Source organism: Phoenix dactylifera, chromosome 6 (genome assembly GCF_009389715.1).
Source record: "Phoenix dactylifera cultivar Barhee BC4 chromosome 6, palm_55x_up_171113_PBpolish2nd_filt_p, whole genome shotgun sequence".
In the NCBI taxonomy this organism is placed as follows: Eukaryota; Viridiplantae; Streptophyta; class Magnoliopsida; order Arecales; family Arecaceae; genus Phoenix; species Phoenix dactylifera.
The window spans coordinates 16,754,390-16,768,713 of NC_052397.1; the positions used below are offsets into that span (position 1 = coordinate 16,754,390).

Genomic DNA, 14,324 nt, shown 5'->3' on the forward strand with positions numbered 1-14,324 from the left:
TAGGATCATCAAACTATGTACTGTTTCACAGGTCACGTAGTACCATCAAGTCTTCGATTCAATCCTTTCCAATAGTTTGGATAGAAACAGTCACTGAAAATTTTTACCCTTAGCGTGCTGGCAATTCCAGCCACCCAATTACAAGCCTCTCAAATGCTCCAATTATTGCTGGTAGGTTCCAGGTCACAGTCTCCCCTCCCTCTTTTCCGTCGGTCATTCGCGTTATAAAGAAGGCTACCCCCAACCTGCCCTCCCCGCCAACTACACTCGAAACCTCACATCCAGAATTAGGATCTGGCTTCAATCTAGGAATGGAGCAAAAGGTTGCAAATTCTCCTCCCTTCAGAAGCACTTCTCTATGTAATTTTGAAAGGCTAGCTCATGATGATTTTAACTCATGTCTCTTGTGGATCTCATAATATCATGATCTTTTTCCTAAAGCTCACAGATATATATGTTAATGATAGCATGAAGCTTTGGTGTTCCCTATCATATTTTTATCAGAATAAAACTTAGAGGCGGATTGTTTCATCACTCTTGCATCCTTCCTTTCTTTCTTTCTTGTTTTGATTAACCTGGCTATGTTTAACTTTGATATAAGTTATTGAGCCTCTCTTTATTAGCTTAAGATCACAATTATTGTTAAATTATTTCTAAATATGTCAGTTGAGGAGGAAAGTTTCGACCTTTCCTTTTCTTTCTTTTTTTCGTTCCTTCTTTTTTTTCTTCTTATTCTTTTAATACTCATATTAGCACAACGACATCATCATTTGTATTGCATATTTGTTTTCACATATTCCCAAGCTGAGGTCCTTCATTTTATTTTCACTTTTACTAAATAAATCCTATCACAGGTATGGTACTGTCCACCACCGTGCAAACGACCATGTCCACCACCGTGTCGACCACCGTGTCGACCACAAATTTGTCAGGTTTGGTGCTGGGTGCTCTGCTCTAGGGGGTGCCAAGGAACGTCTTGGTGTGGCACTTGTGGAAGGAACTGCGGATGTGTGTCTGGTAATCCACGAATGACCGATGGTGGAACCTAACACGGAGGATGCTAGTTGATTCTTAAGGAGGATCCATCAACGTCATGTACCGTCGTGTGATCTTGTGTATGCGTGTTTTTCCTTTGCCAAAAAATAATAACAATAATAAGGGTGAAGGATGTTAGATTTATATATGGGAGAATAATGTGGAAATAAATTGTTATTTCAGTGCAATATTTTCTTTTGGATTATTGTGTGAAAGAAATATTTTATGTTTTATAATGTGAAGTTTTTTTCTTAGTATTTAATCCTCTTGTCTTCTAAGAGAGAGGTACCAGCAAATCCTCTGCCCCGGTTGGGTTCAAAGCTGGGTCTTGATTGCATCTTTCGCACGAAAAATGTATTCATCTTCCTTCACACGAATTCACCATTAGATCACCCAATGCACAGATCTCAAAGCACTCCAAACTCCATTATTCATTCATATGCATAGATGTGTAAGCGACCAATGGATAATTCAAAGAAAGATACAACTCTGATCCTTTGAGACTTCAAGTATTAAGCTTGGTCTGTTCTGGACTCAAGTACCGACAGAGTGGATAGGTGGTGGGGTGTCTTTGATCCCATTTATTTTCCTTTTTGAATAAAATAATCGCATGTGGTTTATCTGTCAGCTCCTACGTACTTGATCTCTCAAGATTGTTTGTTAGAAAGTTTTTCTATCCACATTGGACTATTAGTTAACTTGAGGTCAGAAAACTGTCAACCAAAGAGTCCATAAACAATCAGCCAAATCCTCTTCACAAGAGATTGCCATTATGGTCTTTTAACAGATCTATTCTTGACAATATTTTCTATAACACAACTGCATCTACTCCTTAATAAGTTTGTAGCTAAGCAGCAAATCCACTTGTCTTCTGAGTGAGAGGTTGGGTTCAAAGCTGGGCCGCGATTGTATCTTTTGCACCAAAGGAGTATTCATCTTCTTTCTTGGATCATCCAATGCGCAAATCTAAAAAAAATAACAATTAATTAAAGAATAATTATTTTAAAAATAAAATGATTAAAAAATTTAAAGAATTATTGATTAAAAATCCCATTTAAGGACATAAAAGTGATTAAAAAATATTTTTTGATTTGAATGATATCATGTCAGTAAATATCTTGGATTTTACCGATTTATCTTGATCAAGAAAATAGGCCAAGCCTTTTGCGTATATTGTATCCAAAGTTGTCATACAACTCGAGATCTCGATCGAGATAAAAAATCTTGGTTCCGTTTGATATTGATCCAGAATGATCATCAGACTTGATATAGATCAATTTGGATATTGCAAAAAAGATTGGACATGGTTGAGGAGCAAGTCATCGCATCGGAGAGCTACATCGCGTACTAAACTTCCGAAGGCTATAAATTAGCCGTACGACACTAGATTAAGATGATTTTTTTTTTAAATCAGACAGCTTTTCAAGCTCTATAAGATGGAGCCACCTCTTTAAGGGTGCAGTGCAGTGAGCTAATAGTAACAAATTTCATCGTTTAAATTCTAAAATGGACCAATCTAATAATAAGTTTTCCTTTTATGAGAGATTTTGACCGGATGTAACATTCCATATGGAAAAAAATTGGTGGAACAACTAGAGACAAAGTCAATGTAGGAGTCAAGATTTACCTCATTTTGGATTTTAACTTTTTAATACTTATTTTCACTGGTCATGTCGACGAGATCCAGTAGATTTTGAACTTTGTTGGAATGAGTTGAATCTGCCAATTCCATTCAAACTGGGTTACGTCAGGTTCATTCTTGGGTTGTCATTAAATTTTTTGATTCCTTATGATTTATTCTGTGTTTTGTGTTGTAGATTAATAAGATTGAAGTTAAGAGTGGTTTACCTAGGGCATCCAAAGAACAGGAACCAAGACCAATGCCTGCCTCTCGCTACTCCTCCGCTAGTAAATGCTTTGCACCACTTTTAAGTAACCAGTGCCAAATCAGGAGCCTTCACACAAATCCTTATGAAGAACAAGACACTAGCAGCACTACAGGAAAACTCATCTTTTTGGGCGCTTTTTACAACCTTTACCGATGCTAATAAGCGTCGGCTAAACTTCCGGCGATGCTTATCAAAATGTCGCAGAAGCGTCGGCGATACCAGAGTTGCAAAAGTTTTTGTCGACGCTTCGTGAAAGCGTCGGCAAATATTATAAAGCATCGGCGAATACCAAATGGATGCGAACCTCAGGGTTTTCGCCGACGTTTTAAAGCATCGGCAAATCATAACCAAACTTTCACCAATGCTTTAAAGCATCGGCAAATCCCGTTTTTTCCGACACTAAATAAAAGTGTCGGCATACTAACTTTCGCCGACGCTTTAAAGCGTCGGCATAGGCGTGCCGGGCATGTGCCGAGCATACCCCTAACTTTCACCGACGCTTTAAAGCGTCGGCAAATCCATTTTTACCGACGCTTAAAAGCGTCGGAATTTGTATGTTTTTAAAAAAAATAAAAATACAGGTGCATATCATAAAACACACATTATAACAATATGAACCTGTATTACATTACATTGACACAAACATTCAGATCATTCGAAATATTTATATTGTCATATCTGATTAAATTTATATAATAAGTTTAGAATTACAATGTACTTTGAAAAATAAGAAACATATATATATATATATATATAAAACTCCATAAAAAATAGTCTAGAAGGTATCAGGGATGGGATTCAGCTCCATCATCATCATCTCTACGAACATTTGAAGTATCAGGAATCTACAAAAAAAAAAAAGAGAAATCTTAGAAGTTAGGAATAATGTGATACATTAACTCATACATCATAATTGATAATATGTAAAGTATTCAAATATATATAGTTATTTATTTAAGAACGGAGAAATCGCTGTAACAAATATGAAATATTCGCAAGCTGAGACTGCAAATTTTTTTGATTCTGCTTCAGCACTTCAATAGTTGCTTGAAGATGACGAACTTCTGCAGTGTCACTACCTTCTCTGGCATTTCTTGTATACATGCCCACTACAAATTTTGGTGCTGGATCGAAAATCGCAAGAGCTATTATCTTCGAGTAACCTCAAGGTTTTCAGATCTTGGTTGGAATGAGTTGGTGATCATTTTGATTATTGTAGGTTGTCCAAACCTATCAACTTTGGGCCTGCATCAGGAGAGAGGAGATCAAGATGATTCGATCAGTACACGTCATATTCCACTTCCACCTATTTTATGATGAAATTGATTCAAACCTCACTTGACCATCTTTCTAGATATGACTTACAGAGGCCATTACCTTATCTCCACCGGTGCGCAAAGCAGCGAGAGATTGCATCAGTGGTGGTTCTCATGATTTCCCCCATAAGGATGGCACAACAAAAGGGTGATCTAGCATAAGCCAGAGTGTGGGACAGTTAGGAAATGATAATGTAACCAATGTCACACTAGGTCAAGACTGCCAACCACAATGTGTAGAAAAAAAAACAAGCTACACACAAAAGACTCCAAAGATGAATAAGAGTGAACAATTAATTGAAGAATAAACAACTTGTAGTTGTGTTCCCAATGATAACTGATAGAAAAGTATTTTATCGACTTTATGGAGACTTTTAATGCATGCCTTCACATTAATTACATGTAATCAAGCACAGCTCAATTCTCTCTTATCTGTTCGCAGCCGTTTGATTTTCATCCCAAGTTCGCCTTTTACAGTCTCTTTGAACTCCAAAATCTGGCGAAAACTTATGACTTATGGTTTACAAAATAAACCCATGCAAATTTTGTAAAATCATCAACAAAAATTAACATGCAATGAAATCCAAAATAAGATAAAATTCTAGTTAGTCCCATTACGTACACATTTTAATGGAGCCTTCCATGTTAAGAGAGATATGTCAAATGGAAGACGATGTGCCTTTACATATTGACAACCTCCACAAATTTCTCCATTATCAAAATTTGTTAATTTTGGAAGTCCTTTTACCAAGTTCTTTTGCACCATAACTCTTAACTTATTCATGTTACGATGCTCGAGTCTATTATGCCATACGAATGCATTATCATTGCTACTCAACTTCTAGCAACTCAATACAAAGACAGAAAACAATCAACTTGTCGTTGTGTATCCAAATACAGCGGATAGGAAAGTATTTTATAGACATTATGGAGACTTCTAGTACATGCATTTACATTAATTACATATATTAAGAGTGCATAGAAAAATGAATAGACATTGGATAAGCACACAAATATATTAATAATCCTTGTAGGAATCTATACTAATATCTATCTAGACTATTCCAAAAAATCAATTGCACTAATTCGACCATCGTGATCTGCTGGACGCTATGGAAAGAGAGGAATTCTGGGCCTTATTAGTTCGAAGCATACTCTATTGCTAAGGTGTTCCAACGTACCATGATGCTGCTGAAACAATGGACATCCTGCTATGAAGGCAAATGGGAAAATGCATATCCTCAAGCTTTTAGTGGAGTTGTCGAATCAAAGTCCCAATGAACCGTTGGTCTGGATCCTGAGTCATGGTAGACAACAACTACGTCCCTCTTCATGGACCACGTCGTAGTCGCATCGCTTTTTGGAATTGGGTACAGGATGTTGAAAATTCTCCCGTTTTCATCACCAAAAAAAAAAAAACAAAGAGAAAGGTTCCACAAAGGGAGTGGTCCTCTTGAGCTGGCTGCTAGTGATGTATGGGCTTACAGCAGAAGTGGAGTGTCGGCCAAGTGAGGAAACAACCTGGTACATAAATTATATTTTATTAAGATCGCAGGGAAAAATGAGTAGCCATTGTAGAAAGAAGCAAAGATGGATAAATAAACGAATGTATATATTAATGATCCTTGCATGAATTTAGATTAATATATATCTAAACCATTCCAAAAATTCAACTGCACTAATTTTAACACCGTGATCTGCTGCCCGCCATGGAAAGAGAGGAATGCTTGGCTTTTTCAGTTGGAAGCTAGCATACTCGTTTGCTAAGGTGTTTCAACCTAGCATGATGCTGCTGAAACAATGGACCTCCTGTTATGAAGGCAAATGGGAAAATGCAAATTCTCAAGCTTTTACCGGAGTAATCGAATCCAAGTCCCACACGAACGGGTCTGGGTCCAAATACAACTACGTTCCCTCTTCATGGACCACATGTGGTAGTCGCATCGCTTTATGGAATTGGGTACAGGATGTTGAAAATTCTCCTGTTTTCATCACCCAGAAAAAAGAGAGAGAGCGAGAGGTTTCATAAAGGGAGTGGTCCTCTTGAGCTGGTTGCTAGTGATGTAGGGGCTTGCAGCAGAAGTGGAGTGCCAGCCAAGTGAGCCACCAACCTCAGCCCATGTCCATCTTTGACACCATCTAAGTATTGAAAAAAAATACAATAAAAAAATAATGATGCCGCAAATTTATTTTCTCTCTTTATATAATTAAATAGGATATCACTCACCAAGCAACAATAATCTCTATAATCTACTCAAGTAATTAACAGATAAAATTGTCAAGTAATCCAGAAACAAGAGACAACACATATTTTAATGTAGAAAATCCTTTTATGTGAAGAAAAAAATTTACTGGATCTAGTCCAACAAAATCTTTTACTATTTAGAATAATAAGATTACAATAGATTCTCTCTAGTTTAACTAGAGGTGGTACAAATATTAACAAGATTTAATTTTGGCTTCCACAATAAGAACATCATGACCAATAAGACAAATTTCAACAATAAATAGTAAAATAGAGAATAGATCTCACTGAGTATTGATGCTTGAAATAATCAAAAGAGATCACTTTTCAAAAATTCAAACAGTTCAACCTGTAGCTCTCAATACCGGGAACAATATACTGAACTTTCTGCCAAATTTGGATACAATCAATCATCCGATCATTCGGTAAAGCAACACATTTTTTATTTCTTTTTCTTCTCTTTTTTTTTCTCTCTTCCATTTCCGTAGAACCCCAAGACTCCTAATTTCTTTTCAATTCGCCTCACCCAAGCCAGTGGTTTTCTTCTTATCCACTTTTTTTTTTTTAAATTCAAATGGGTGGGTCCCACATGAGGAGGGTCCATACCAGCAATTCTCTCCCTTTCGACTCATGGGGGGAGTTCTACCAAGCCTATTCGCTTTCACCTCGAAGATCCTATTTGAGTTTCAACTTTGTAGGCACGAGTTAAAAGTTAGTCCATTAATTTCAAATTCAGACTAGCTTAAGTCAGGTTCATTCACGAGTCTTGTCATTAATTTGGTTGGTTTGCTATGATTAATTCTATGCTTTATGTCGTAGATCAAATAGATTAATTAAAGTTAAATTTCATTTAATGAACCAGGCTTGTGCCAAAGATTACATCCTCTTCTTAGGAGTCAAATATTCTGGATTTGAATCTTAGATAGAGAGTTTATAAGTATTGAGACTTGGAAAATTAATATGCAGATAGTTTCTCTTTCTCGGTGACCAGTTTTACCAAGGTGTTCTGGTGGATTAGTCTCTCTTCTTCGAGACTCCTTGTCAATGAAAGGCCAATCATAATCATTGTTTGTTATAAATTAAAGAATTTTTTGCATGATACCCTCCTAAATATTCAATTTTGCATGAATACCCTTCCAAAATTGATATTTGCATATATATACCCTCGTAAAACACTTGTTTTGCTATTCTATCCTTTTTTATTCTTGTTTTTGCATATGTACCCACGTCATCTAATACTGTTAAAAAAAATTGGCTGTTTCAAATTAAAACGACCAAAATATCCTTAATAGATAGATGTAAAAAAGAAACATATATAAGGCGATTGCGATGGAGGGCAAAATAGTAATTTTAAATTTTTATTTTATTTTTAATTAAAATAAACATGGTTTTTATTAACGGTGTTTGAGGAATCGTTATATTAAGGGCATTTGTGCAAAAACAGTATTTTATAAGGGTACAAAAATAAATATAAATTTTAAAAGGATATTCATGCAAATTTGAATTTTTAAAAGGGTATTCATGCAAAATATCCTAAGTTAAATGAAACAAAATAGTCCTTGTCGTGCAATTAATAATTGATTTTCTTAATATCTTCACATTAAATAATAAGTATGATGTTAATTTTTCTATTATAAAAAATATAAACTCCTCCAATGATTGATGTGTCCACTCTTGTTGTTTCAAATGGTAATAAATGAAATAGGTTACGCTTATAATCTTTATTTAAATATAAAAAATCAATAAAATTAGTTACTAATTAATTAGAATATAGAGACTACTCCATCTTTTAATAAAAAAATTAAGTTTGACACAAAGAAGAACTACGTTGGAATTGGGCTGAGAAAAAAAAAAAGGACTGATACGCCTAAATTAAATCTCTTGAAGAAAACAAAAGTGAAGAAAGAAAAAGCAAATAAAATGGTGATCTTAGAATATAATAGTTAGTAAAATGAGATAACTAAAACTAAAGTAGCTAGTATATTATATATTTTAGTTTATTTTATTTGTTTTCTTTCATATAATGCTATATTGTGATTTTAAGAAGGGTATAGGAAAATATGGGAATAGGATTAAAAAGGTGGTAGGAGCAGGAAAACCCTGTTTTAGTCGCCCAGCGTTTAGGGCGCGTTAAGTAAAGGACGTACGGAGGATTAAGCACCAGATTCTTGCGACCCAGCTGGTCGGCATGATGCATCAGGGGCAAGCTCACAACTTTTTGTCACATGGGCGGCGACAGTCCGATTGAGAGATGACGTCGACACGGTTCTATGAGCACGCGTCATGATAATTGCGTACTGTGTCGGCAATCCATCACACTTTACTTTCATCTTAAATAGTGGTTGAAAGATAAAGTAATAATTTCAGAAAAAAAAAGATAAAGTAATAATATCTATTTGTTTTTATATTTTTCTTTTAAGATTGAAAGCTGGGCCCACTCACTCGTATGAACTTGGATTGAACTTGTTCTCCGCCTTGCATGACAGCCATGATCGTATAGCTCTATCAAAATTTGTGGTTTTGAACACGAATTCTGCATTGAAGCCGTTTTATTATTATATTAATATGTAAATATCGATGCACCTTTTATTATATACTAGTATTAAATTAATATGATACTGTGTGCAGTGTGCTACGTATTATTTGATATAGTATCATATATTTTGGTCTCCATATACTGTATGGCACAGAAAGTTACGTATAAGACCCATGTAATCACGGTCACAGTGCATTAATGGCCATAATTTGCCATGCACGACGAACATGACTGCATGAGCCTCGTGCATGAAATGTAGCCAGCTTTGTCATGCATTACGTAGAGCTGATGCGATCACGAATCATAACCCGCAGATCCCGTCGCTTCTCACACACGACTCCGGTTATGATATCAGAGCTTCCTTAATTACGGCCTCCACCAGCGTCACCATCCTAGTGTTCTATTCCATCCTATTCAGTAGTTTGGATGTAGCAGTCGCTGAAAAATTCTTACCCCTTTTTTTTTTCCTTGTTTTTGGTGAAAACGGCAAAAAATTATTATCCTTAGCGTACGTGATGGCACTTCCAAGCAGCCGGCGAGCCTCTCAAGTGATCGCACATTTGCTGGTAGGTTCCCGATCACGTCTCCCCTCTCTCTTCTGTCGGTCATTTCGCGTTTATAAATAGGGCTAACCAAGACCTACCCTCCCCGCCAACTACACTCGAAACCAAACATCCAGAATTAGGATCTGGGTTCAATCTAGCAATGGCAGAAAAGGTTGCAAATTCTCCTCCCTTCAGAACCTCGCTTCTCTATGTATTTTTCAAAGGCTATAGCTTATGATGATTTTAACTCATGTCTCTAGCGGATCTTATATTATCGTGATCTTTTTCCTAAAGCTTACTGTTTTATGTTTTTATTTTATTTTATTTTCTTTTTTTTGATGATAAGGGAGGCCCAAAAAAAGGCCACCCAGATTTTATTGAGAAAAAGAAATGTGCACAATGGAGGACTATGTACAACAAAGAGAGGAGTAAAAAATGATTAAGCTAAAAGTTTTGAAGTTGTAAAGTTAAAATTTGCCAGTTAAATAGTAGTTAGAATATAATATACTCTGATTATATTTGACTTCCAAGAGAATATTTCATAGAAGATGTAGCTGGTTGGAACTTTCATCATATGCAACCAAGGCAGAACTATGCTGACAAAAAAAAAAATAGAATTCTCTATTTGAGCAATCTGAAATGAGAACATTCCATGAAAAAATTAAGCATAGAAATCTAACGGATCTGAAATTAGCTTATAGTTATATGTTGATGATAGCATGAAGCTTTGGTATTCCCTTTTATATTTTTATCGGAATAAAACTTAGAGGTGGATTGTTTCATCACTCTTGAATCTTTTCTAACCTGACTATGTTTAACTTTGATATACATTGTTGAGCTTTTCTTTATTAGCTTAAGATTACAATTATTATTAAATTATTTCTACATTTATCAGTTGAAGCAAGTTTTGATCTTTCCTTTTCTCCCCCTCCCTTGCTCTCTTTTTCTCTCTCTATAATAGCAGGTTAAATGCTTCGTTTCTAGAAAAAGCAATAAATGCATTTTTGCGGCCTTTCTTTTTCCTTCCTTCGTTTTTCTTTCTTATTATTTTAATACTCATATTAAGACAATGGTATCATCATTTGTAATGCATATTTATTTGCGCATGTTCCCTAGCTGTGGTCCTTCATATTATTTTCACGTTCGCTAAATAAATCATATCACAGACCTTCAAGTTAACCATAAAAGTTGACCTACGCTGCTGTTGTTGCTACAAAAAGATTCAAAAGATTCTATGCAAGATCCAAGGTACGTAATTAAACCTCCCCACACTTCACCGCCTCCATTCTAGTCCAATATTTTAGCTACTAATGATTGTTCGTATCATCCAATTTCACCCTATGATATCCATCAACAAAGAACGATATCAGAGCATAAAAACTATCACCTATGACGTGAAGAACAATACTGTCACACTATCCGGCCCATTCGATGCCGAGATGCTCGAGAGGAAGCTCCGCTGCATGGCCTGCAGGGTGATCATAGACATAAAAAGTGAAGAGGTCAAGCCACCCAAACCAAAAACTACGGAGATAACAGAAGAAATCTTAGTATGTGAGCCTTGCAAGAAGCCCAAATGCACGGTGATTAAGAAGCGGATCACCGAGAAAACTAAGGACACTCCATCCAAAAAGGATGACGAGAAAAAAACTAAGGACGTTCACGTCGTAGTATGTGGCCATCCACAATGCTCGGATCCCTGTCCGCCACCGTGTGAATCACCATGTCAGCCAAAGTGTGAACCACCGTGTCCACCATCGTGTGAACCACCGTGTCCACCACCGTGTCCGCCACCGTGTCAACCACCAATTTGTCAGGTTTGTTGCCGGATGCCCTCCTCTGGGGGGAACCAAGGAGGGTCTTGCTGTTACTCTTGTGGAAGGATCTACGGATGTGCGCCTGATTGTCCACCAATGCCCTATGGTGGAACCTCTTATGGAGGATACCAGTTCATTCTTAAGGAGGATCCATCAACGTCATGTACCATCATGTGATCGATCGTGTGTATCCATGTTTTTCCTTTGCCAAAAAATAATAATAGTAATAAGGGTGAAGGATGTTAGAGTTATATGTGGGAGAATAATGTGGAAATAAAGTGTTATTTCCGTGTAATATTTTCATTTGGAATATTGTGTGAAAGAAATATTATATATATGCTTGATAATGCGAAGTCTTTTTTCTTAGTGTTTTTTTCTTGATAAAGCCTATTGGGAAGGTAAAGAGTGAGGATTTTAACGTGGGATTCGTTGGAGGTGCGAGAGAGGCAAGGTTACCGATCCTTGTACCGATGGTGGAGCCCCCTTCCAGCCAAATTTGGAAGGATCCGAATTTTAGGAAAGTAGGACGAACACCTGTTCTGCTACAGGAACTGAACAAGGAGGCGAGGACCCTGAAGTTGCACAAATGTAGCTTACATTATGGTCTTCTAACAAAATTACTCTTGATAATATTTGCTATAACACAACTGCGTCTGCTCCTAGAGTTTGCAGCTGAGCAGCAAATCCTCTTGTCTTCTAAGCAAGAGGTTGGGTTCAAAGCTGAGTCTCGATTGCATCTTTCGCACAAAAGAAGTATTCATCTTACTTCGCACGAATCTATCATTGGATTGCCCAATGCACAGATCTCAAAGTACTCCAAGCTCTATTATTTATCTGTATGTATAGATCTCAAAGTAACTAATGGATAATTCAAAGGCCCGTGAAAGATACAACTCTAATCCTTCGAGGCTTTAAGTATTAGGCTTGGCCTGTTTTGGACTGCAGTACCTATAGAGTGAGTAAGAGCAGGCTCCTATGTGCTTGATCTCAAGATTGTTTACGAATTTCTTAACCACATTGGACTATTAGTTGACTTGAGGTCAAGAGACTGCCAATCAAAATGTCGGTTAACAACCAGCCAAATCCTCTTCACAAGAGACTGCCATTGTGGTCTTGAATAGAGTTATTCTTCACAATATTTTCTATAACGCAATTACGCCTCTACTCCTTGAGTTTGTAGCTAAGCAGCAAATCTTCTTGTCTTCTTGGTGAGAGGTTGGATTAAAATCTGGGTTACGATTGTATCTTTCGCACGAAAAGAGTATTCATCTTCCTTCACGCGAATCCATCAATGGATCAACCAATGAACAGATCTCAAAACATTCTGAACTCTGTTATTTATTCACCTACATAGATCTCAATGCAACCAGTGGGTAATTCAAAGGACCTGTGAAAGATACAACTCTAATCCTTCAAGGCTTCAAGTAGTAAGCTTGGTGATCTGTTCTGTACTCTGGTACCTATGGAGTAGGTAAGAGCAGGCGGTGGGGTGGGTTGGATCCCCTTTATTTTATTTTTTTTTTGAAAAAATAATCGCATGTGGTACCTATCAGCTCTTATATATGTGCTTGATCTCAAGACTGTTTGTTAGAAAGTTTTCCCATCCACATTGGACTACTAGTTGACATCATGAGGTCAAGAAACTGTCAACCAAAGAGTCTAAAAACAACCAGTCAAATCCTCTTCACAAGTGACTGCCATTATGGTTTTTTAACAGAACCATTCTTCACAATATTTTATATTACACAATTGCATCTACTCCTCGAGTTTGTAGCTAAATCCTCATCTTCTAGGTGAGAGGTTGCGTTCAAAGCTGGCCCGCTATTGTATTTTTGCAGGAAAGAAGTATTCATCTACCTTTGGACGAATTCACTGTTGGATCATCCAATACACAAATCTCAAAAAATAATTATTTAAAAAAATAAAAGTGATTAAAAAAATTTAAAGAATTATTAATTAAGATCCTATTTAAAGAAATAAAAATGATTAAAAAATATTTTTGATATGCATAGTATCGTGTCAGCTAATATCTTGGATTTTATTGATTTATCTTGATTGAGAAAATAGGCCAGGACTTTTGCATATATTATATCCAAAGTCACCCTACAAATCGAGATCTCGACTAAGATGAAAATCCTGGTCCTATTTGATATTGATGCAGGGGGATCATCAAATTCTATGTAGATCATTTTGGCCATTATAGGTAGGATTGGATATGGTCTAGGAGCAAGATTCACAACATTGAGAAGTCAAATCACGTGCTAAACTTCCTAAAGCTACAATGTGGTCGTACGATGCCAGATTAAGATTATTTTTTTCAAAAATCAGATAACTTTTCAAACTTTATAACACGGCGCCACCCCTTTAATAAATTAGGATATTTAAGATGTTTTATTGTTAACAGGTTACCGGTAAGCTACCAAGTTACCAACCTCCTTTTTTTTTTTTTTGAAAAATAGAACATTCTATTATTTTGGCTCTACTTCACTGACCCATCGCGATGGTGGATGCAGGCCACTGCTAGGGCTGGAAGTGGGCCGGGCCAGCTCTTATCCGAACCCGACCCGAATTTTTTTTGGGCTTTGGGTCAAGATCGGGCCTAGGTATTTTTAGATAATCTTGGCCCGAGTTTAGCCCAATCCCAGGCCTGAACCCAATTGTTCCAGCCCGAATTATCCATTTGGGCCAAAAATAGGTCCAACCAAAATTTGATTGAAATTTAATAGTTCATAATATTACTTTATAAAAAAATGAGTTGATTAAAAAGTAGGCATTCTCTTATAATACAAGTAAATGATACATAAGACATTATTCTCATTTAAATTCATTTTGATTTGTCCTTTACTTTCTCATTATTTTCTTTAAATAACAACATACAAAAATAAATTGATTCGGACCTAAATTTGGACTTTGTTTCGAGCCTTGTTTGGGCTCGGGCTCG

General features: G+C 36.4%; 1 protein-coding gene and 1 long non-coding RNA gene across 2 annotated transcripts; both read left to right on the forward strand.

Annotated features, from left to right (window-relative positions):
* The first annotated feature begins 218 nt into the window (after positions 1–218).
* On the forward strand, positions 219–1,297 carry LOC103706816. Its single transcript, XR_604034.4, has 2 exons — positions 219–323; positions 855–1,297. It is a non-coding gene; the product is annotated as an uncharacterized LOC103706816 (long non-coding RNA).
* An 8,355-nt stretch (positions 1,298–9,652) lies between these two features.
* Positions 9,653–11,732, forward strand: LOC120110970 (protein PYRICULARIA ORYZAE RESISTANCE 21-like). The gene is made up of 3 exons (XM_039127001.1): positions 9,653–9,738; positions 10,733–10,814; positions 10,926–11,732. Exons 1-3 carry the CDS (start codon positions 9,727–9,729, stop codon positions 11,558–11,560), a joined length of 729 nt encoding a protein of 242 aa, XP_038982929.1. The 5' UTR covers positions 9,653–9,726; the 3' UTR covers positions 11,561–11,732.
* Positions 11,733–14,324: the final 2,592 nt, after the last annotated feature.

What these genes read in the sequence shown, in the direction of transcription:
- LOC120110970 (XM_039127001.1), top strand. An exon ending in GATTCTATGCAAGATCCAAG is followed by an intron (nt 10,815 to 10,925) that starts GTACGTAATTAA and finishes CCATCAACAAAG; the next exon opens with AACGATATCAGAGCATAAAA.